This window comes from Physeter macrocephalus, chromosome 9 (genome assembly GCF_002837175.3).
Source record: "Physeter macrocephalus isolate SW-GA chromosome 9, ASM283717v5, whole genome shotgun sequence".
NCBI classification, from domain to species: domain Eukaryota; kingdom Metazoa; phylum Chordata; class Mammalia; order Artiodactyla; family Physeteridae; genus Physeter; species Physeter macrocephalus.
Genome location: NC_041222.1, coordinates 13,973,910 through 13,998,004, shown reverse-complemented (window position 1 = coordinate 13,998,004; position 24,095 = coordinate 13,973,910). Strand labels below are relative to the sequence as shown.

The 24,095-nt window shown below is 39.5% G+C and overlaps 1 protein-coding gene and 1 pseudogene across 3 annotated transcripts in view; both read right to left on the bottom strand.

Moving 5' to 3' along the window:
• Positions 1 to 24,095, bottom strand: part of LPAR1 (lysophosphatidic acid receptor 1) — a 179,509-nt gene that overhangs the window by 74,585 nt on the left and 80,829 nt on the right. For all 3 annotated transcript variants that reach the window (XM_024126459.2, XM_024126457.1, XM_055087022.1), the window contains exon 2: positions 15,737 to 15,895. In XM_024126459.2, coding sequence (XP_023982227.1) covers positions 15,737 to 15,781 — 45 coding nt within the window. In that variant the 5' untranslated portion in view covers positions 15,782 to 15,895. The remainder of the gene's footprint in view (positions 1 to 15,736; positions 15,896 to 24,095) is intronic.
• On the bottom strand, positions 5,951 to 6,661 carry LOC112065488 (ADP-ribosylation factor-like protein 2-binding protein; annotated as a pseudogene).

Below are 24,095 nucleotides of genomic sequence, written 5' to 3'. Positions count from 1 at the left end.
AATTAAAAGACTCCCTTCAGAAATCAAGACCCCTCCCTTCCCAATCAAGATGGGATTTGAAGTTAGACCTTCTGCCAAGTCTGAGAATGAAGTTAGACCTTTGCCAAATCTGAGAACCCACAGGAGGAGAAATTAACACAAACCACAGTCCTTAGCCTGTGATATCTCCGCCCCCCTCCCATCCATGTGCTGGCACTAGCAAGCATCAAACCTCTCCAGAGGGCCAGACCTCAATACAGCCACACAGGATCCTCTCTAATCAGCCCCACTGATGATGAATTCATCATCCCAAAGACTAAAAAGACACAGGAAGGATACCATGTATGAGAATCGGCAGAACAGTACACAGTAGGATAGGACCCAAGAATATCAGACTAAAGACAAGACTGAACCGACTGAGGTTTTGCATTCTCCCTTCTCCAATTCAACTGGTTCCAGTTACATTTCCATTTTTACTCTTTAATGCTTATTTTTAATATTTTAACATGCATACTTGACTTGAAGTCTAAAGGTAATCCTCTTCCCTTGATGAGCTTTCACTCCAGCACCTCTGGCTCCCATGTTACTGTGGTTCAGCATTTTACTTCCATTTGTTTTGAAATCTACCTAAAATTACCTCATATTACTGTTTTGATTTTCCATTCTCAGTTTATTTAGTTATATTTGTATGAAGCCAGCACACCCATGGTACAAGAACAAAAAGGAGATTAAAAGTGAAATAAATTACTGGCCAGGATTATTTAAAAACATAAATGAAGAGTTCCTAAATAAAATATAGTTTCTATATCTGTATATCTAGATCTAGATCTATATAGGGAAAGAGAGAGAGGTGTGACTAAATAGAGTTTATTCCAGAGTGCAAAGATGATTTAACATTTAAAAATCTGGTAATAGAATTCATCACACGAACAAATTCAAGGAAAGAAGAAAGGCCAATGATCATCTCACTAAAAACGGAAATACACATTTGGTAAATTTAAATATCCTTTTCATGATAATTTGGCAATCTAGGGTTAGAAGGAAACTTCCTTAACTTGGTAAAAGGTTTATGTATGGCAACTGTCATATTTGATGGAAATATTCCCTTTTAAGGCAGAAACAAAACAAAGGTGATTCAATCACCAGTTGCTTTTAGCATGTATTGGTGATTATAGCCAAAACAATAAGGAAAAAAAAAAAGGAAAGAACTGGAAAAGAAAAACTTACTGTTTTTCACAAATGATTAGTCAGTTACATATAAAATGCAAGATAATATATAAACAAACTGTACTAACAGAGTTTAGTAAATTTCCTGGATTAACTATCAAGCCACATGAATCAACTGTGTTCCTACAGAAACACCAGAAAAAAAATTTTAAATTATTATTTCAAGGACAACCCATTTACAATAACAAAAGGTCTAATGTATCTAGGAATAAGTCTAAATATTCAAAAGCTTACAGTGAAACCTAAATACTTGAAGAGATAATATTTCATGGGCAGAAAAAGGTATTAAGATGTCAATTTTCCCAAAATTAATATATAAATTCAATGCAATAAAATGAAAATCCCAAAAGGGTTTTTCACGAAGCTTGACAGGCTCCCTGAACACTGCTACAGAAGTACAGAAGAACCAGAGTATCCAAGGTGACTGGGAAAACAAAGAACTAGATGCCCTATGGAAAAGCATATGTTATTTTAAAGTGATAATAGTTAAGACATGATATTGGCACAGAAAAACATGAACAACCAATGGAATAGAATAAGAACCAGAAACACACATTTCCATGGTAACTCGGTATAAGAGACATGGTTTTACCCACCAATGGGGAAAACAGTGTAACTGTTCATCTATATGAAAAAATAAAAATAAAACAAATTGACTGTCTATGTCATATCATACCCAGAAATCAATTTTAGGTGATATAGAGACATATGTAAAAAGCAAATAAAGAATTATATTTATAATTTGTGAATAGGTGGATTTTTCTAAACAAGACCAAAACATTGACAAAATTCAAAATTCAAGACTTCTGTGCAGCAAAAGACTTCCTAATCAGTGAAAAGAAAAGCTGAAGAATAGTAAAAAGTTTGGCAATACACATAAAAAAGGCTTAGTTTACAAATCAAAATAGAAAAGCCAAACAATCCAATAGCAAAATAGGCAAAGATGGGGACAGGCAATTCATAGAAGAGGAAAACTAAATGGCCAGTCGTCACATGAAAAGATAATTACCCTTCCGGGGAATCAGAGAAAGTTAAATACAAACTGCCGTCAGACCCAGTCATTCCATCAGGTGGGCAAAATTTAACAAGTCTGAAAATATCAAGAGTTGGCGAAGACTGTCATAAAGTTATGGTGGGAATAAAATTTCAGTACAACTGCTTTGCAAAACAGTTTGGCAAAAACCACTTAAATTGGACATGCTCTTACACATGATTGAGAGATTCTAACCCCAGAAAAACTCACACATGTGCATAAGGAGAAATATACAAGAATTTTCATTGCCACTCTTTTATAATATCAAAATATTAGAAGCAATGTAAATATCTGTCAACTGGAGAATGGAAAAATTGCAAAATAACCAGAAGGGTATGCTATAAAGCCGTCAAAATGAACAAAGTAGAGCTTTACATATGCTAATGACTAAAGCAATTTGCAAAGTATACATGCAGTGCACCATTCTTAGAAATGTAAAAAACTTACATAAATACACTATATACTGTTTAAACATTTTCTTCACATATGTATATATCCACAAACACATGCGGGGAGATGATAAATAACAATATTTATGGTCTGAGTCAAGACGGAGGTTAATAGAATTGGGAAGGAGTACAAGGGGCTCAACTTTATCTATAATGGTTCTTTGTTTTATTTATTAAAGCCTAAGATATTTTCTTATTGAGGTATAATTGACATATAGCATTAGTTTCAGGTGTACAACATTAATGATTCGATATTTGTATATATTGTAAGATAATCACCATAATAAGCCTCGTTAACAAGCATCACCATACATGGTTACAAAATTTTTCTCATAAGAACTTTTAAGACCTACTCTCAGCAACTTTCAATAATGCAATATAAGTATTATTAACTATAGTCACCATGCTGTACATTCCATCCCCAGGACTTTTTTATTTTACAACTGGAGGTCTGTACCTTTTGACCATCTTCACCCAAAAGATTTTGAAGCAATTACATCAAAATGTTAACATTTTAAAAGCTGGGTAATAGACATCCTATCGTATTATAACACTCTCTACACTTTTCTGTATGCTTGACATATTTTCTTTTTTAACATCGTTATTGGAGTATAATTGCTTTACAATGGTGTGTTAGTTTCTGCTGTATAACAAAGTGAATCAGCTATACATATACATATATCCCGACATATTTTTAAAATAACAAACAAACACCTTATTCAGTCGGAGTCAAAGCAAGTGGGTTCTGTTGTCAATAAAGCAGGGAGGAGAAGGAAGGGGAGGGGAAGGAAAGTAGTGAGCACTATTGCTAGGCTCCACCAGGCCCAAACAATGATTAACGGATAAAAACTGAAATACATGATCATGCTTCACTTAACATTCCTATTTCCTGGGAGACAGCAAAGGGTCTGGGAGATAACATTACAGATTTATATAGTAGCTTAGAGTTTAGACCCCAGAATTGGTGAGATCTGGGTTCAAATTCCAGTTGTTTTGTTTACTAATATGACTTCAATAAATTATTTAACACTCTCTTCTTAGAAGTTAGTTTCCTCATCTGTAAAATAGAAAAACACCACCTTTTAAGGACTGAGTTATTATTCAGTTTCTGTAACATCCATTTCTCCTGAAACTTTTAAATCAAGTAACCCAGAGGGTTTAAACCTTCATAAACCAAACACCACCTCTAAAATGCAGCCTTCTTGAACTCACAGATCAAAACAAGATAATTAAATAATTCATCCGATGAAGAAAATTATTTTCTCGTGGCCCTTTTTATTTCCATAGGCTAAGAACAGAAATCTTTCTTTATTATCTTGCTTCAAATCCTTTTTTTTTTTACAATAATACGTGTGGATGGGTGTCTAGGCTCTATTTCTTCCAATGGTTTATCTATCCCTATACAAATACCACACTGACTTATTTATTATAATGTTATAATAAATTCTGATATCTGGAAGATCACTTTTTCCCACCTAGGTCATCTTCTTCAAGATGATATTGGCTAGTTTTGACCTTTTGTATTTTGATATGAATGTTAGAATCAGCTCGTGAGGCTTCAAGACAATTTTTTGGAATTTTTATTGTGGCTGCATTCGATCTCCAGATGCATTTAAAGAGAACTGACATGAAATCAATGAATCTCACAATCCATTGACATGGTATCTCTCTGTTTAAGTCTTCTTTAATGCCTATTAATAAGGTTTTATAAATAATCTCAGAGTTCTTATACCAAATTTATTATTAGAGCTATTCTTAAATACTTGATACTTTTAAGGCATTTGTATACAGGATTTTGGGGTAGTTTTCTCATTTAACAGTTTTTTAAATTGAGATATAACCAACATAGATCATTGTATTAGTTTTAGGTGTTCAATTTTTTATTATTTATTTTATTTTTACTCATGGTAAAAAGTATTTAATAAGTGCCACATCGGTACAGAAAAACACAGAGCCTATACAGCTCATCCTTTAAAACCAGAACAGCCAAGTGAAAAGTCAGCAGAGATTCTTATTTTTACTTGAAAAATCAAAATAAAAATCAAAATAAAAAACAAAATAACAACTAAGGTACACATAGGGAATTGAACTACTACAGTTTTTCTTTCTAGAGATGTGACATCCATGTTTTCTTGTCAGTAATGTTCTATCAAACATTGTACTAAACCAGTGTACTAAATCCAAGCAGACAGATGACCAGTAAAGCTGTTTGCTACCTCCTACTGAGCTAGACCAGTGGAACACTATCTTGGTAGGATTATTTCGACAGTAAGAAGTAAGTGCAGAGTCCCCACCCCAACAGAAAACCTAAGGAGCTGTTTTACACAGAAAGGGTTTTAAGCAAACCTGCACAAACACTAACATGCTCTAAGAAAGGAAACCTTTCAGACTACTTCCAGCATACATTCATTGGTGCCCAGTAAAATAGGAACACCAACGTAGCAAGCGTGTTTGCTTTCATAGCACTAACAGCTAAAAAGCACACAGCATATAATATTCTGATCTTGAAGTGGGTAATCATGGAAGTTCCAAGATTATATCCACTAGGTTAGCCTGAGTATTCATCTATAAAAACAGTTTTTTAAAAACACGTAAACGAGAGCTATAGAAACAATGGGACTACATCAGGACCAGCAGAAGACAGTGATACAAGGACTGTACATGTAAGACTAGGAATTGATTTTCACATGTACCTTTTAGGTAAAGGAAATCTAAGGTGATTCCTACAGCCAAGACTAGCTGTGATAGTAGGAGTTTCAGAAATCTTGAGATGGGCAGCTAGCTTGAGTTAACCCCTAGATAAATACTCCCAGTCAAAAACCCCACTGAGGCTGCAGGACTGAAACTCTGACCCATATAAAAAGCTTTTTGTGAGTGCACAAAAAGCCTGGTGGGACATGCAAGGCCTGCTGGGCCAAGAGAGTTGATGACAGGGGTTCTTCCAACATGGGCACACCAACATGTATGCTGGGGAAGTGCCCCCCAGGTGGAATGCTGGTCTTGGGCTTGATGCAGGAGCCAGACTCAGAAGCTCCTGCGAGAGGTGTCTACTCAGGGAGGAGTACTAGGGTTACCGAAGACAAGCACGTGTCCGGGAAGTCAGGTAATTTTCTTCTGACCCATCAATACTTAACATTAGTGAAGAGTCGCAGAACAGACTCAGTCTTTCCAAGACGTATTCTTCTGACATCATTAGCCAAAGCCTCTCCCAGTCTATTGGGCTGGTGATGTCTAGAAAGATCCCATTACCTGCGGGTAGGACCTAGCGCCGCAGATTGTTCTGGGAAGCTGGCACAGAAGACGATTTGCACAATGAAGTCACCACTAAACCGCTGCTTGAGTCCAGTCCCCAGCCTTCTCTTTCTGCTCGGTAGTCCAGAAACCTTTCTTTAAAAGCTAGAAAATCCGTAAACGTGAGAAGCACGTCGAAAATGTCACCGGCCACTTCATCTTTATGGTGCTGTAAAGTTGTAGTGAAAGCCCCCATGTTAAATCCAGGAATCTGCTCCGACAGCTGTTCTTCTATATATTTTTCTACCAAAGAAATATATTCGTTAAAAGTAGGCGTGTAGGGCTTCCCTGGTGGCGCAGTGGTTGGGAGTCTGCCTGCCGATGCAGGGGACGCGGGTTCGTGCCCCGGCCCGGGAGGATCCCGCATGCCGCGGAGCGGCTGGGCCCGTGAGCCATGGCCGCTGAGCCTGCGTGTCCGGAGCCTGTGCTCCGCGGCAGGAGAGGCCGCAGCGGTGGGAGGCCCGCGTACGGCAAAAAAAAAAAAAAGGCGTGTAGGTGAGCTTACTCTCTTCTGCGTCTTCAGACTCCTGGTAGTACTTGTCCATGCAATTCCTCTGTAATAACTGGAACTCACCATCCATGATAATGTCCTCTTAATATCCAACCACAGCATCCAATTCTGCGTCAGAGGCGAAGAGACGGTTAGCGGGAAGCTCTCTTCCTCTAGGGCGTCCATTGCCGCCGCCGCCGCTGCATCCACCACGCGCGGGGGAGCAGGCCACCGGCCCTCTACCCCGCCCGCGGCCCGGGCGCATCCTCCGCTCTGCCCCGCAGAGCCCCAACCGGCATTGGGAAGGCCTCGCCGCCGAGGCTGCGGGCGGCTCACAGCCCAGCCGGGTAGCGCCTGCGCACGACGTCCCGGCCTCAGGCTCCGCGGCTGCGGCCACGCGCCGGCCGGGCCTCTAAGCCCTGCCAGGCCTCACTAAACTCGCCGCTGCCGCCGCGGGGTCCAGGCGTCCGTTACCGCGCCCCGCCTCTCAATTTTTAAAAAATAGGGTTGTATACCTATTCTTTAAGTTCTTGTTGTATTCTACTACCCATACTTACTGTATTCTCTTATTCTTACAAACAGCTTCTCGATACTTTTTCTGTGACTAGCTTAGAGGAAAGCAAGAAGATGTGCAACTGAAAAGAGGCAGTTTTTAATATTTTAAATACTTAATGCAATTTTTTAATATTTTTGAGAAAAAAATCATGCAGAAAAGTTCTCCTAAGAATAAATGTATATTCCGGATACATCATTTGAGTTAAACATCTTGGCATAACAGGACTACAGTCTCGCAGACTCCCTGTCATTCGCCATCTTGTTCTTTCTACCTTTTCTGTCTTTTCTTTCTCCGCTGATAGAGAGTTGAATTCCCAGCTGCAGGCTGTGTTGCTCTGCTTTTCCAAGCTGGTCTGGAATGAGACAGTGAGCTGACCAGCAGCTGAGTGTCTCCATCTGACTTGTCACATCTATGCCTGACCATAACCTCTGAGTCCTGAGTTCCCACTGTGCATCCATATACAAACCAGCATGTCAGAGGTAAGCCCAGAGCACAAGCCATAGGGCTGGGCTTCTTCCTGGGCCCTTTGTTTTTGCCAGGTTTTTGCCAGGTGACTTCAGTACCTTGATCAACCACAGTTAAGGTAATGCTAAACAGAGTTCTAGAACATGCAAAGCCCTTGGAGTTGGGGCCCAAACCTGAATCCAGATGAATGACTTTTTCTCCCAGGCTTGATCTAAGGCTTCAAACCTCCCTATGCTGGCTGGTGGAAGTTCATCTCAAGTGCAAATACTTTTAAATCGGGCAGCTATCTTGTTCACCAACAACCATACCCTATCCCTCTTCCTACAGAACAGGCACTCTTGCTCCCAAAGGTTATCTGAATCTTTGAAAGTTGCTTAATACCTACCTAACCTTGCCTTTCAGGAATTCAGCCCTGTCATGGCCCTTTCAGAAACATTTTATCGGATGCTAAGGAGCAGATAACAACCCACTATCACTTCTCTCCCAGCCTGAGCCTGCCCAGGATAATCATTTACGAAACGTAATAAGTCTAACTTACAGGCAGTTCTTTAAGGGATGCTATGTGATTACCAAATGGTAGTACCATCACGCAGTATCATCACTTGGTAGTATCATCCAAGGTGGAATTTTTAAATGACAGTCTTATTACAGCAAGGTACAGTTCTCAAAAGACAAAAATCCCCTGGACCCTCTGATTACCATCTCCTCAGCTGGTAAAAACAGCAGGGCATTTTCCCACCTTAGCATTTATTCATGGAATAGCTGCAACTAAAGTTCAAAGAAAAATAACTGGAGAAGCTAGGAGTGTAAAAAGGAAAATAGGCCAAGAGCACCATCATGGGCAGTAAGAGGGAGGAAGCCACATCACTTTGAAGGATAAAGAATTGGCTCCATTAATCATTAAAGACTCAACCAATTAGAAAGAAAAAGAAACAAACATGAAAGGTCTCATCTGTGGTTCACCCTAGGTATCCCAGTAAAATTTTGTCTTATGAATAGAAAACTCCAAATGTGCCCTTGGATTCTGAAATAAGATATCCTCTCAAACTTTATCTGTGTTTATAAACACAAAAGGGGGCAGAGATGAATTCAAATTGCAATATGAGAACAAATTTAACTTCTAATAGAAACATGGTTCAAGATGGAGTAAGTCAGAAATCTCAGTGTTTATCTTCACACGCATTTATTCCTGGCAATACACTGGAGTTTTCTTTAGAGTGTTTATCCAACTTGGCTATCCTCTGATGGATCTTCTGGCATACTACACATAAGCGCGTCATACACATAGACCATATGTAGAGATAACCACTCACTCCCTGCAAAAAACTATGGGGAATAATTATGGGGAAAAAGGAAGGAACTAACATGTCAGGGATCTATTAAGAAGCTAATACTGTACAAAGTAGCTAGCAAATATTCTGCCATTTAAATCTGTGAGCACAGTGTATATTATTTGAATTCTAGAGATTAATAAAAAAAATTAGCTGAAGAGAGATCTGTATTGAAAGGGATTTAAACCTATATTTGAACCAAAATTCACCTGGATCTAAGCCCACGCATTCTCTTTTCTCTGGGTAGGTGAAGCCAGACCACACTATGTCTTCGTTATGTGGCAATGGAAACATACGTCATACTACAAGTAATTGCTCACACTTCAGTCCAAAAGAAAGTTACTACCAAGATAGCCATGATCCCTGACTTTAGGGACTGATAATTTAACAATTGCAACAATTCCATTTTTAAACCTTAAAAAGTCATTGAATAGTTTCATGCAGAAGAGTAAACTGATCTAATCAGTGTTTTTAAAAGATAACACTTTATATACCAACTGCAAAAACACTTTTGAGAAGAGCAATTGGGAAATTCTGAATATGGACGAGTAGAAAATGATATTAAAATGTTGTTTTTAATTTTGCTATGTGTAAGAATGGGACTGTGGTTATATAAGTGAATTCTTTCTTAGAGATGCATATTGACGTATGAGGACTGAGATAAAATAACAGGATGCCAAGGATGTGCTTTAAAATATTTCATCCCCCCAAAATGGGAGAAGGTGAAGCAAGTTTGGCCAAATGTTAATAACTGTTGAATCTCAGTGATGGCTATATTGGGATTCGTTATATTATTCTTTTGATTTCTGTGAATGTTTGAAAACTGCATAATACAAAGTTCCAAAAAAAAACAAAAAACAAAAAAACAGAAGTCTTTCAATCTCAAAAAACACAACCCACTGAACAAGGAATTCAACTGCTTTAATCCAAATGTATCCACTCTCTAATATCAGAAATAAAACCTCTAAAAACCTATTAGTAATGATGTTCAAAAACACCTGTCTTCCAGCAGACACCAAGTAGAGACCTACTTGTTAGTTATACCAGAGAACTGGGTAAGAACTAGGGGAGCAAATGTGCTGATGAAGATGAAGACACTGAGCATCTACCCAAATTCACATCTTTAATGAAAGCTACGGAACATCACTTGAAGGGATCAAAATATCTTCGTTTCCTTGGCTTGAAACCAAGACAGCCACTTAGCAAATGAGACAGAATGAAATACCTTGTAAAATACTGATGGCAAAGATTCCTTCCTTACTGGAATCACAGGTGTGAGATCCGAACGCCTTTGAAGTTCTTAAACACCTCTTCTGATCTCTAATACCAGTCGGTTTGCGAGAGCCCAAACCACCCATTCATGGATTGAACTATTGACCCCTCCATTCAAAGAGAAAATACAACTTTTAATCCATACTCCACCCACAGTAACTGGATGAACCACCGTTAAAGTCCTGCTAAACAGCGTTCCAGAAACAGAAAATGGTCATTGGTTACCTATTCTACCTCCATCCCCTACATCCTCCCATCCCCGCAGGGTAAGAGCGCATTAGTTTAACCAAAGGATGCGCGTGTTCCTGTCTGCAAACATCTCCCGAGCTTCCTTTGGGTGCTCTTTATCTGGACTAGCAGAACAATAAAGCAGCTACAAACACAGTCTTCCTGCTGCTGCTAGCCCAGTTTCGCCTCAGTATTCATCTAGCTTCAGAACAAGGTGCTGTCTCTCTCAGCATGAGCAAACAAAAATCCATCTTACAGTCTAGGCAGGAGTCAAGCAGGGAATACAAACTTGTCCCACTTCAAAGCACCAGGCGTATCTTTCACTGACTAAACAGCAATTCCAGCAAGAGTGACAATGAACCTTTCTTCCCTATTATGGTTGGAAACAATCACCAGCTATTTTGTTCATATTAATTAGTTTATATCTAGTAATAGGCAGCCTTGATTAGAAAAATGCTCTTTGTTACCAAATGAATAGAGTACCAAACAAAACCAAAAGCTTTTTTTAAAAATTGTTGTTTTTGTCTTAGGAAAGGATTGTCAGGCCTTTCACACTTGAATGTGGGTTTATCTTTGCACAGGTCCCTGAATTCACTCTAAAAGAATGCAAATTGATGTGCCAGACAATACGGGGTGAAGCTGATTGAGTGAACAGCTTATTACGCCTTGCCTAAGAAGATGCTGTATTTAAATTACTTTTACCTTCTCTGAACCTGGGGAAAACTTGATAATAGGAGAGACTACAATGAATACAGGCTTGGGGGCAAGGGCAAATCAGCCTCGGATTAAAATCTGACTGCACAAATTACATGTGAAGCGTTGACATATAATCAAGATGCTCATCATGGGCGAGAGGATCCTGGGAACCAAGTGACCCAATGAGCTGCATCTCTCCGGAAGGGTAAGCCGCTTCTCTCTGTGACCTAACACCCCAGCTTACAGCCGACTCCTTCCAAGAGGGCTTGAGTTCCCCCAACTATCAAAAGCTACTACTGTTCCCAACACATGGTGAGAATCATGGGACTCACTTCCCTGGTTGAGATTCATTAATTAATTGCTTCAACACAGTTGTTAATAGTCAAGGTTTGAACCCAGCTCTAAGACACACGAGCTACACAGGCTTGTTTGAGGTTAATGTTAAATACCTTCATTTGGCTTCGGAGACCCTGCAAAACCTTCTCCAACTTTGTAACCTAACACGTCTACCTTTTCTACAACCTTAAGTATGCCGATAAGTATTTAACAATGGGTGCTCAGGAATGAGGGCCTGTGTTTGCCAATTTCTGTGGTGTAAATACTCCACCCTGGCTGATTTCAGGCTACAAGCATGAAGTCAACTGGCTCACGAAATTCCTTTGAAAGTTGAACAATCAGATCTTGTACGCGGGCAGAGCTGGCTCTAGACATCACTGCTCACAACCTCATACCCCAGTCTACGTCAACCACCCCTGAACTCCCATGCAAACGCTGTGAGCTCTCACCTTGGGACACCTGACAGTCACACGGGCTGTCTCCTCTCCCTTACCAGAATAACTCATCCTCATTCACAAGCTCCCAGCCTGGCAGTCTTCCTTCGAGAAGCCTTCCCTGATTCTACACGTCTTTTCTGGTGTTCCACTTTACCCGCAGAGCACCCATACTTCCTGTATCATAGCATTTGTGACACAGCATTCTAATTTTGTGTTTCCTTATCTGTGTACTTCCCACGACATTTATAAATTCTGACAGGGCAAAAGCCTTCTTTATCTTATTTATTCTTGCATCCCCAGGCCTGCCACAGTGCTTGCTGAACAACACTGAGATGTATTGAGCAATATGTCAGATACTGTTCTAAGTTCTACACACATGATCTCATTTCAACCCTGAAACCACCCTATGAAGTTGGCTTTTTCACGATGGTGCTCATTTTGCAGATGAGGAAACCAAGGCACTGAGAGAGTGAGTACCTTTTCTCCTCTCCCCCAACAGGCTCAGTTACGAAATACTGGAGCCAGGATTTGAACCTAGGCAATGTGACTGAAGAGCCTTGTGTATCCTTCTAGACCAGTGTTTCTTAACTTTTCTTTTTCTCTACTGGTGACGCTCAAGGAGGAAATTTTAATTAAATTCAAATTCTCCCTAAGGAGAAATTAAGTAATAAGGAATAGGATTTCACCAGGCAAGGTTGAGTCTGGAGGGATTTTTCATCTCCCAAGATCCAATTTTCGCCCTCTTGGGGACAATCTCTTTCCCGTTGACAATGTGTGTTACAGACTTTTCACTATACGGATTTACATTAATGTACCATATGTTAATCCCTAAAAACACATGGTCTTGTTTCACAGTTTTAATGATATCTTCCTGTAAGTATCATTCTGTATCTTGCTTTCTTTCCCCTCCACTAGATATCTTGAGGAGAGAGAGCTGTGCTGAGATAGACAGATAGCCATCATTTAACTGCAGTATTAAAATCATATCAACATGACCGACTTGATTAAGTCCTTCTACTACGGAATATGAGAAAGTTTTGTACTTCTTGGCCTTCAACGAATGCGTCAATGAATATCTTCCTGCACATCTCCTTGGACTCACGTGTTTCTCACATAAGTACCAAGATGGGAACAGGGCATGTGCAAAGGTCTATAATTTTAACAGATACTGTCAAATTACTTTCCAGAGTGACTGGACCAATTTACTTCCCCACAGAGACTTTACAAGAGTATATATTTCCCCAAGTGTTTACATTAAATATGCCCTCTTTCTAATTTTCTAATGAAAATGCTAAACATTTTCATTAAATGAGTCATTTAAAAATATTTATATTACTCACCGGCTGATAGTAGCTTGTGTGAGAGGGAAGATGTGTAGACAAGATGATGCTGTTGGAAATGCTGACAAAAGAGAGCAGTGAGACTGTGATGCTGAAATGCCCTGTCCAGAAAACCTGTACTAGGGCCTAACTCACTCCACAAAAGGCTAAGAATAGTCATTGCAAGGGAACAGCTGCAGTGGACTTTGAAATGGTGACCTCAGGTAACAGGCAGTAAATCTTTTTACCCATTTACCATGTCTCTCTCGGGCACCAAGAACACTACTGAGGGGAATGGAAACCAAACACCCTAAGTAAATGAGGTGTTGAAAAGGCAATGATCCATTTACCAGAAACAGAAATACACAAGATGGTGATAACACTAAACATCCTGGAAAATGATACTACAAACTTTATAATGTTAAGGAACAGCAACGACTATCCATATGATAAAATTCCAAGGTCTTTCAGAGAAGAGGAAAAGCATTTATAGTAAATAAAGTGGAAATGCCCCTTTCTCCTTTCTCCCTCTCCTTCTTCCTTTCCCTCTGTCCCCTTCTTTGCACACACACACGCACACCCACCCACACACACACGCACACCCACACACACACACGCCTACCTGAAATATATACAACAAGGACCTATTGTATAGCACAGGGAACTCTACTCAATATTTTGTAATAACCTATAAGGGAAAAGAATCTGAAAAAAAAATATATATATATACACACACACACACACATGCTCTCTCTATATATATGTATAACTGAATCACTTTGCTGTACACCTGAAACTAACATAACACTGTAAATCAACTGTACTTCAATAAAAAACAAAAAAATTAAAAAAAAAAATAAAACCCCACCCAGCATAAAAATACATAGGTCTGTTTCTTCAGATCTTCATTTCCTTATGAAGGCTCCCATATCATATAAAACTTGTATTCAATTTAAAAAAAGAAATATATACAAAATTTAGTAGCCTGCAAAATGATACAAAGAAAAAAAGTATGGAACAATATTTTGTATCATAATGATTGAAATTTCAATCAATATGGCTTTTTCTCAAAGGTGTACTTTTTTCTTCAACCTTGACCTAAAAGTGATTCTCATGAATGCGATCAGAGGTCACAGTCCAAAAGGAAGAAAAGAAGATAAAGGAAGAGCAAGTGGGAAACCACACTTGTTGAGTACTACATGCTTTGCATAGCTTCTCTCCTTTAATCCCCATAACCATGCTGTGAAAGATCATTACATGAGAAGAAATGGAAGCTGTGGGACGTTAGCATGACTAAGGCACCTTATCCAGCAACTGAGATGTGAGCACAGGCCTAATGACTCCAAAGTCTGTTTCCCCACTATACCATGCTGCCTGCTGAAACTGAAAGAGTCCGGTTAATACTTGAATAGATCAGATTGTAAAACAGTGAGAGCAATGTTCTTGCCATGTGACTGTTCTTCACTGGACAGAAAAAGTAACTCATATTACTGTGGTTCAGAAGTTTCTTGGAATTGCATTTTCTTCTCAAAGTTACTAACAGGTCAAGACAAAATAATCATCATTATAGGAGGAGGACATCAAGACAACATTCAGAAAACTTGTTGTAAGATTAGACCTGTTCTGGACTTCCCTGGTGGCGCAGTGGTTAAGAATCCGCCTGCCAGTGCAGGGGACATGGGTTCCATCCCTGGTCTGGGAAGATCCCACATGCTGTGGAGCAACTAAGCCCTGTGCACCACAACTCTAAAGCCCACGAGCCACAACTACTGAGCCCATGTGCCGCAACTACTGAGCCCATGTGCTGCAACTACTGAAGCCCACACGTCTAAAGCATGTGCTCCGCAACAAGAGAAGCCACCACAATGTTACTGTGGTTCAGAAGTTTCTTGGAATTGCATTTTCTTCTCAAAGTTACTAACAGGTCAAGACAAAATAATCATCATTATAGGAGGAGGACATCAAGACAACATTCAGAAAACTTGTTGTAAGATTAGACCTGTTCTGGACTTCCCTGGTGGCGCAGTGGTTAAGAATCCGCCTGCCAGTGCAGGGGACATGGGTTCCATCCCTGGTCTGGGAAGATCCCACATGCTGTGGAGCAACTAAGCCCTGTGCACCACAACTCTAAAGCCCACGAGCCACAACTACTGAGCCCATGTGCCGCAACTACTGAGCCCATGTGCTGCAACTACTGAAGCCCACACGTCTAAAGCATGTGCTCCGCAACAAGAGAAGCCACCACAATGAGAAGCCCGCGCACCACAACGAAGAGTAGCCCCCGCTCGCTGCAACTAGAGAACGCCCACGCACAGCAATGAAGACCCAACGCAGCCAAAAAAAAAAAAAGGTTAGATCTGTTCCGAAAAAAACCCTAAAAAAGCCAACAGCAGGATTTACTACTGACTGTCTTGATTTGGAGTTTGATGCCGGTAACGGCCAGACACCCTAGGCACTGAAAACCATAAGCACCTCCCTCACAAAAATACTCTTCAAAAAAATCCCCACCAAATGATACTTCAGAGGAGACAAATGATCTCCAAAGTCAAACACACTTTCTGAAACTCAATTGAAATACTCAACAAAACTATGATTAGCCCAAACCTATGCAGGTTTGAATCACATACCTGGGGCTGTGAAATGACAGGGGTGGACGTAGAGGCAGCAGCCATGGCAGCTCTGGAGTTGTGGGCGGTGACCAGCCCCAGCACTAAGGCACCCCACACGGGAGTCAGATTCTCGTGGTTGCTGATCAGATCACGGTCATGCTAGGAGCAACTGTGTACCTGGAAAAGGAGAGGAAAACCCACCGTCAGCCTCAGAGGACTAGCATATGCGAGTGAAGTACCTTTGGCCACGGGAAGTGAAAAATCCCCTATACCAAATGCCAACTACCAGCTTAATGAAAAGAGGAACCCGGGAGGGAGCATCTAACATCTCACGGGAGGACTTCTGTACCATTCATCCAAATCAGTTGATGTATTTTCATAAGTCTGAATCCAACTTGGTATGACAGCTAGATGTTTTGGGCAGGTGATTTCAAGTTGTGAAGATAGGGAGAATGGACAGGAGGAAGAGCCATCCTGTCATTAAATAACAAAGGAATTGAGTGACTCACAATTAAGAGCTGACAGTTTATAGACAAAGGGCAAAAAGAATAATAGTATCAAGTGTCTTAGAGACACCCAGTTCAACCCTGCCCATTAGCAGATGAAAAACCCTGCGGGTTGGAGAAGAGAGATGACTGGAACCTTACTCTTCATTAATGGCAGAACCAGCCCTAGAGCAGCGAGCAAGTCCCAGTCCCAGATGAGACATAAGTGAATGTGTTCCGTGTTTACGTTTCTTTAGGGAACTTGTTACCACTTTCAGGATTAAAGAAAGGCAAGACGCCCCAAAGTTATAGACATGAGTCGGTCACAAGAAAAAGTAAAGTACTTGGGTTGGGGGAGGGCGGAGCTTTGTAAATCAGACTTCCGCATGTATGAGGAAGAGTACATTTCTCAATTCCTCTTGACATCCTTAGAGAGAGGATGCTAGACCTATGTGATAATTTCCACATTGCAAGTTAGTCCAGAAGGGGACATTTTTCCAGTTTAAGAATTTAAGAAAATATATTCATTTTAAGAAAATTTTTCATTTTTAGGTTGTTTTCATACCATCTTACAATATTCTTTCTTTTATTCAAAAGATATTTATAGAGCATCTACAGCATCTAAGGGCATAATGAATAAAATTGAGCCTGCCCCTGCCTTCAGGGAGCTTTTGTCTGTAAATATACTTTCTGGTTTCAGCAGCATGCAAGATAACACTGGAATACTTTCAAACTATTGGCAAATGATACTCTTCATAATAGTAAAAGTTATGAACCAGGATCACAAGATCCAAGTCTTGAGCAGTTTAGTAATGGCAGAGTTGGATATTTAACCCAAGTCTTTGCCAAATCCTCTGGCACTATTTTCTATTAGCTGGATTATGCTGAGCAAGTCACATAACCTCAGAAGAACCGTTTCCTAAGAAACAATCAAGGTTTGGCAGCAACTTACATTCTGATTTTTGAACCTTACATTCTGATTTTTATCCTGTCTCTGTGTATTATCCTTCATACTGTAGTTTTAATCACTTTAGGTTTTAGTTGTTTAGAACTGTGGCACCTTCCTATTTTCTTCCTCTACCTTTCTGTTAGAGTGACTATTTTAATTAATAGATAAGAAGTAAAGCTGTCAAGCCACATTTTGGTCTAACATTCCACACAAAATTCCATAGCTGCCCTAAGACAACAGTGATTTTCTCCTCAGTCCCAGTTTTAGAGGGAAAAATACCTGCTGTTTATCACACTGTGATTTTAAGTAACAGCCCAGGAGAAAGGCACACATCCACAGAGTGTATTTCCTCTTCCATGAGGGGTGCCAGAGAGCTGAGCCTACCCTGGGAAAATTACAGGGCCCTATGATGCACTCTTTTGTACTGAACTTATTTCTGGCACCATTTTGTGCCACCCCTACTTTTGTATTTTTCCTTTTTCCTTCTCACATATTGACAATTCACATCTTCTTGCTCTATTATATGTGGAGTGGACAGATGAATATATAAATATATTATATAATATATAAATATATAAACAATGATAACCAAAAAGCAAAACAAGCAGGCAAGCGAGATTCTGTTCTAAAAGACTCACGCTCTGTGTGCTGGCCCAATATCACTTCTGCCGAGCTAAATCATTAAGCGATAAAACATAAAATATTTTCAATAATCAGAGTACACAGAGTTGCCCAAAAGGTGAATGCTGGGCACCCAGCCTGCAGTCGGGAAAGGGATATCGAAATGGATGTGACAAATATGCCATATGGCATCACTGCTGACAGCAAAAGGGGGAGGGGCAGGAGACTGGGATTTAATGAACACCTACTAGATGCTGAGCACTGGCACAATCATTTCACATACAGTTTTAGGCAGATATTGTTAACTCACTTCATAGATGAGAAACCCAATGCATTGTTCCCAGTCATGTGGTCAGGAAATGATGGAGCAGAGACCTGAACCAGGACCCACCCCAGGGCCTTTCCATAGATGAACCCTCCAAGTGTACAAAAATTAACAGTGAGAAAGTGCTTGGAGTTTTTTTAAGCAAAAATTTCAGAAAGTCCTTCAGGAAGCAGGATGCAAGTCAGACATTCTGCAGAGTAACTATTTCCCCAAACCCTGAAACAGAGTACCCTGGGCTGCTCTCATCCATATAAAACTTTCATGATGTGCCCCTAGTTTTGATTTATGTGACACATGCCTGAGCTACATAGTAGATAGTACAGACTGTTAGTTTCATATTTTGAAGAAGAACATCAAGCAGAACATTAACTGTCTTCCCCTAAAGCATCTAAGACATATCGAGTTTTGATGCTTTTGTTAAACCTTTTTTTTTCCAGACGAAGAGATCTTTATTTCTGAGATAATAGTGTATAACACTAGAAGATTCATAAAAGTGTATGTTGAACCTACTCTTACATTTTAAGAGCCTTTTGTAAGATGGGATATGGTTACTTAACTCTTAAAATATAAGAGCTAAGCAATACTACCTCAAAGGGTATAAAATAGCTCTCTCGGGGAGCAATGTCTTAAAATTACATTTATGAAACCTATTTACTTCCCAGCCTATTTACAAAACTGTACAAATCATGGGGGAAGAGATGTGACGACAAAAAAGACAATATCCTAAATAATTATGTCATTCAGCCTCTGGCCAAGTAAGTTGGATTACTTTGACATCTTGTGTCCTGCTTTCCCAGAGCCCCAAACTGCCAACTACAGAGTTGCACAGAATTTTTAAAGAAATTCATCCCTCTTTGAACTCTTCCAAGTATTTAGATACCTGCCCTGCAATTCTTATAGCCTGCCCTCACCGTAACTCTCTACTTCCTTTGCTTGAGCTCCAGGTACAGGAAACCACAAAGCAGTATGAGTCACCTCCATTACCGCAGGTGCCCTTGGCCGTCACTATTGCCCATTCTCTTCTTCCCTAGTTGTCCCCATTTTCCATTCTAGGCATGCCTTCTAATCTATATCATTCTTCTCAAAACTGCAAAACTACATCTAATGCCACTCACTTGCAGAATATGAGCTTTGTCACCTGTTGACTTGCCCATTCATCCATTTTACAGTCTTTGGGTATGAATTACCTCAAAATCCCTCCCTATAGTTCGAAATGTATATAGATACATATATATATATATATATATACACATAAAATAGGTAACCAACAAGGGCCTACTGTACAGCACAGGGAACCCTACTCAATATTTTGTAATAACCCATAAGGGAAAAGAATCTGAAAGAAATAGATATGCATGTATACATAACTGAATCACTTTGTTGTACACCTGAAACTAACACAACATTGTAAATCAACTATACTTCAATTTAAAAAAATAATTTTTTAAAAAATGGATAAAATACCATTTACAAGTAAGAAAGCTACATAGGCTCATGGTTCTGTGCTAGATTAACGGAAAATAACCAACTGAATATAAGAAAAGGAAATATCCTGAATCAACCCTAGAAGCCACAGATGGATCCCAGCTATTGCTTAAACTTCCAGAAATATACTGGAAAGAATCAATATGGAAGGTTGGAGAACATTTAAGGCTCAACATTCCCTTCATGTGAAACTGTAATTAGGTGGACAGAAAATAAGGAAATGAGACCCCAATAGACTCACAATGATGCTCCCTGTTTAGAGGGATGACGGCTGGAGTGAACTAAGCCAGGGAGCGTTGGAGAACATTTAAAATACACTCAGCTCCTTAAAAGGGGTTCATGGCTCCAACTAAGCAAGTAATCTCTGGCTGTATTCACTTCTAATTTACATGTGGCCATAATGACTGGCTCAGAAAATATGTGGGAAAAAACACTACCAGCTGGCTTCTGATATGGGCAGCCATGCCAAGTGACAATGATCTTGCTAATTACTGAGTGCCACACCAAATACCTTAAAAAAAAGTCTCTGGTTCAGAGGCAAATGTTCCCTTTGATTACTTCTGGAGCTGATGCTGGCTCTTTTCCTAGGCCTCATAGGAAGATGAATTTCCAACCGGCAAATTTACCTACTATAAAGCTAACCTTTTTCCTTCATCTGGACTTGAGTCAAACAGTGACTCATTTCAGTCTCTAGAAAGAATGCAGGGCAATACCTGATACTGAATATGCATAGAGTTCATTCTCTAAGGTTAAGAGACAGAAAAATCCAAATCCACCAGGCAAATGAAAAATATTATGGGGCTCAAGAGAAGGAAGACTATAGAATCAGAGCAAATATTTACTTAAGAAATAGGTATACTACATAAAAGAGAACTTTAGAAAAACATGAGATCAGAAATGAGTCGGCATTAACAAAAAAATTATGAATTATGAACTTGAATGAAGGAAGTCGATCAAGTAGAAAACAGAATAAAAAAGCAGAAAATGGTATTACTGAAGCAGAAGATAAACCAGAGCTTTGGGTGGGACCTACATGACTAAAGATTTCAAAGCTTCCATTCCCAAAATAGAACAGATGAACACAAAGTACTAAAGGAGGAAAGAAGTCATCAATGCTGAAACCAGGAATGGATATATTTATCCTCAAAATTTTAGAAAAGTGTTACACATAAATAGAGCCATTTAGATCAGGTAGGAAAAAATTTCAGACTTGAAATGTGTGTATCCTTCTTCAGAGAGCTCTATACTCTATAGAGTCCAGCAGAAATCAAACAGAAGAAACTCTCAACCTCAAGCCTGGACGGACAAGATGACGTGATAGAGGAAGGTCAGAGCTATAGCTTGTCTTTCTCAGTATTTATCTATTTCTATTTATCTATTTATTTATCTTAAGCATCTGAAGCCAGCCTTATCTAAAGCCTGAGACTGGAAGACTCTTCTCTTGAATCTGAGTAGATGAAAAGACCTTAACAACAGTAACTTCAGGAAGAAGATATTGCACCCATTCAAACAACAACAGGAGACTTAAAAACCAATCATTGGAAATACAGGAGAAGGATTGGAATATAAAGTTAAGAAACTTGCCCAAAACGTACAGCCAAAAAAACAAAGTGAAGGAAAATAGAACAGTAAGAATGAGAAAGCTAGAGGACTAATCCAGGAGATCTAATAGCCAAATAAAAGCAATTCCAGAATAAAAAAATATATAAAGGAAATGGAACGGGGGTGGGGGGAGGATCAAACAACAAACTCAAAACATTTCCTAAAGTGACAAGTCCTAAGTTTGTTGACTGTAAGGGTCAACTGATGCATACTGGCCCACCTGCATCAATTTTAATATGCCCACGTTAAGCACATCATCATGATTTTTTTAAACACAAGATCTTTTTTTAATTCCTGTAACTGATCAGAAAGTGATGGGGGGAGCTCATAAACAAAGGATTAGGCACCACAAAGTCCTTGCATTTCTCAACAGCAATCTAGAAGTTCGAAGACAATGGACAATGAAGAAAGTGATTTACAGCCTACAATCTTATTGCAGGATGTCCTTTGCAAAACAGGGAGGAAACTAATCAAAATGAAGGCATGGGATACAGGAACAGTTCAATTCAGGAGAAAAATAAAGGGAATACCTGGCCTACTTGTGAAAGGACATCGCTAGATGACAGGTAAGTGGACTCACAAAGTAGGTTTGCAGAATAACCATCTGTCTCGGTATGTTGAGATAATTCTAGAACTGACAGAGTTTGCAACTGAATGAGCACGTAGAATCCTAAGCACATAGAATAGAATAATAAGCACACAGAAAAAGAATAAGCAAACATAAGAAAAATAATAAGAAAACATAAGAAGAATAATGAAAATTTAAAGGAGAAGAATTTACAGAAGAGGAAAAGGATCCATAGAATTCTAAATGAATTCTAAATGGCTCCACTTTGAACGACATTAACAAGGTCATAATAACATTAACACTGAATATGGTCGGATCAAAATCACGACCTAACTATATCAGGATGAAGAGGTACAGGAGGGGAGTATGCATGCAGCACATCTTCCATGAAGGATGTCTATCAATACTTGAAACTGATGTATCAAAAGTACAAGTCTTAGTGATGCAATGCAAATACCCAATGAAGCAGCTAAACCAACTGAAAATGGTAGCTATGGGGAAGGTAAATGGCAGGGAGAGAGAAAAGAATTCCTTTTCCTTAGAAAGCCTCATATAGCTATTTGACACTTTAAATTTCAAACATTTGAACATTTAAATCATTTTAACATTGATTAAAAAATAAAGCAAGGGCTTCCCTGGTGGCGCAGTGGTTGAGAATCCGCCTGCCGATGCAGGGGACACGGGTTCGTGCCCCGGTCCGGGAAGATCCCACATGCCGCGGAGCGGCTGGGCCCGTGAGCCACGGCCGCTGAGCCTGCGCGTCCGGAGCCTGCGCTCCGCAACAGGAGAGGCCACAACAGCGAGAGGCCCGCATACCGAAAATAAATAAATAAATAAAATAAAATAAAATAAAGCAAAAAAAGGAAAAAAAATATCACTGCTGAAACTAAAAAAGTATTTAAAACTACAACAGGCAGAAGTGCCACTACAGAAAACCAAGGTGATGCCATGGAAGACAAGCTTAAGAAAAGTCACACATGCTTATACTAAAAAATAGTTACTAGACTGATTAGAAATTATGGCTGTGGAGCACAGAAAATAGAGATTCAATATAAGAATAATTGGTACCCCTGGAAGAACAAATGGAACAGAGGTTATTTAACAATAAAAGTAAACTTTTCTTAAAAGATTAGAAGTTCTTAGGCTTAAAGAACACAATCAAAGAAAAAATAGATAAAATGCACTAAATCAAAATTTAAAACTTCTGTGCACAAAAACACAATCAAGAGTGAAAAGATAATCCATGGAATGGGAGAAAATATTTTCAAGTTATATATCTGAAAAGGAATTGATATCCAGAACATATAAAGAAAACTCAACAACAAAATCCAACAACCGAACTAAAAATGAAAAGACTTGAATAAATATTTCTCCAAAGACATTCAAATGGCCAAAAAGCACCTGACAAGATAGTCAACATCACTAATAGTCAGGGAAATACATATCAAAACCACAATGAGATAACACCTCACATCCATTAGAATGGTTGCTAACAAAATAAACAAGGATGTGGAGAAACTGGAATCTCTATGTACTGCCAGTGGGAATGTAAAATGGTTCAGCTCCTACACAAATCAGAATGGCAGTTCCTCAAAAAATTAAAAATAGAATTATCCAGAATGGCCATCATCAAAAAATCTACAAACAATAAATGCTGGAGAGGGTGTGGAGAAAAGGGAACCCTCTTGCACTGTTGGTGGGAATGTAAATTGATACAGCCACTATGGAGAACAGTATGGAGGTTCCTTAAAAAACTACAAATAGAACTACCATACGACCCCGCAATCCCACTACTGGGCATATACCCTGAGAAAACCATAATTCAAAAAGAGTCATGTACCAAAATGTTCATTGCAGCTCTATTTACAATAGCCAGGACATGGAAGCAACCTAAGTGTCCATCAACAGATGAATGGATAAAGAAGATGTGGCACATATATACAATGGAATATTACTCAGCCATAAAAAGAAACGAAATTGAGTTATTTGTAGTGAGGTGGATGGACCTGGAGTCTGTCATACAGAGTGAAGTAAGTCAGAAGGAGAAAAACAAATACTGTATGCTAACACATATATATGGAATCTAAGAAAAAAAATGTCATGAAGAACCTAGGGGTAAGACGGGAATAAAGACACAGACCTACTAGAGCATGGACTTGAGGATATGGGGAGGGGGAAGGGTAAGCTGTGACAAAGTGAGATAGTGGCATGGACATATATACACTACCAAACGTAGGGTGGATAGCTAGTGGGAAGCAGCCGCATAGCACAGGGAGATCAGCTCGGTGCTTTGTGACCACCTAGAGGGGTGGGAGAGGGAGGGTGGGAGGGAGGGAGACGCA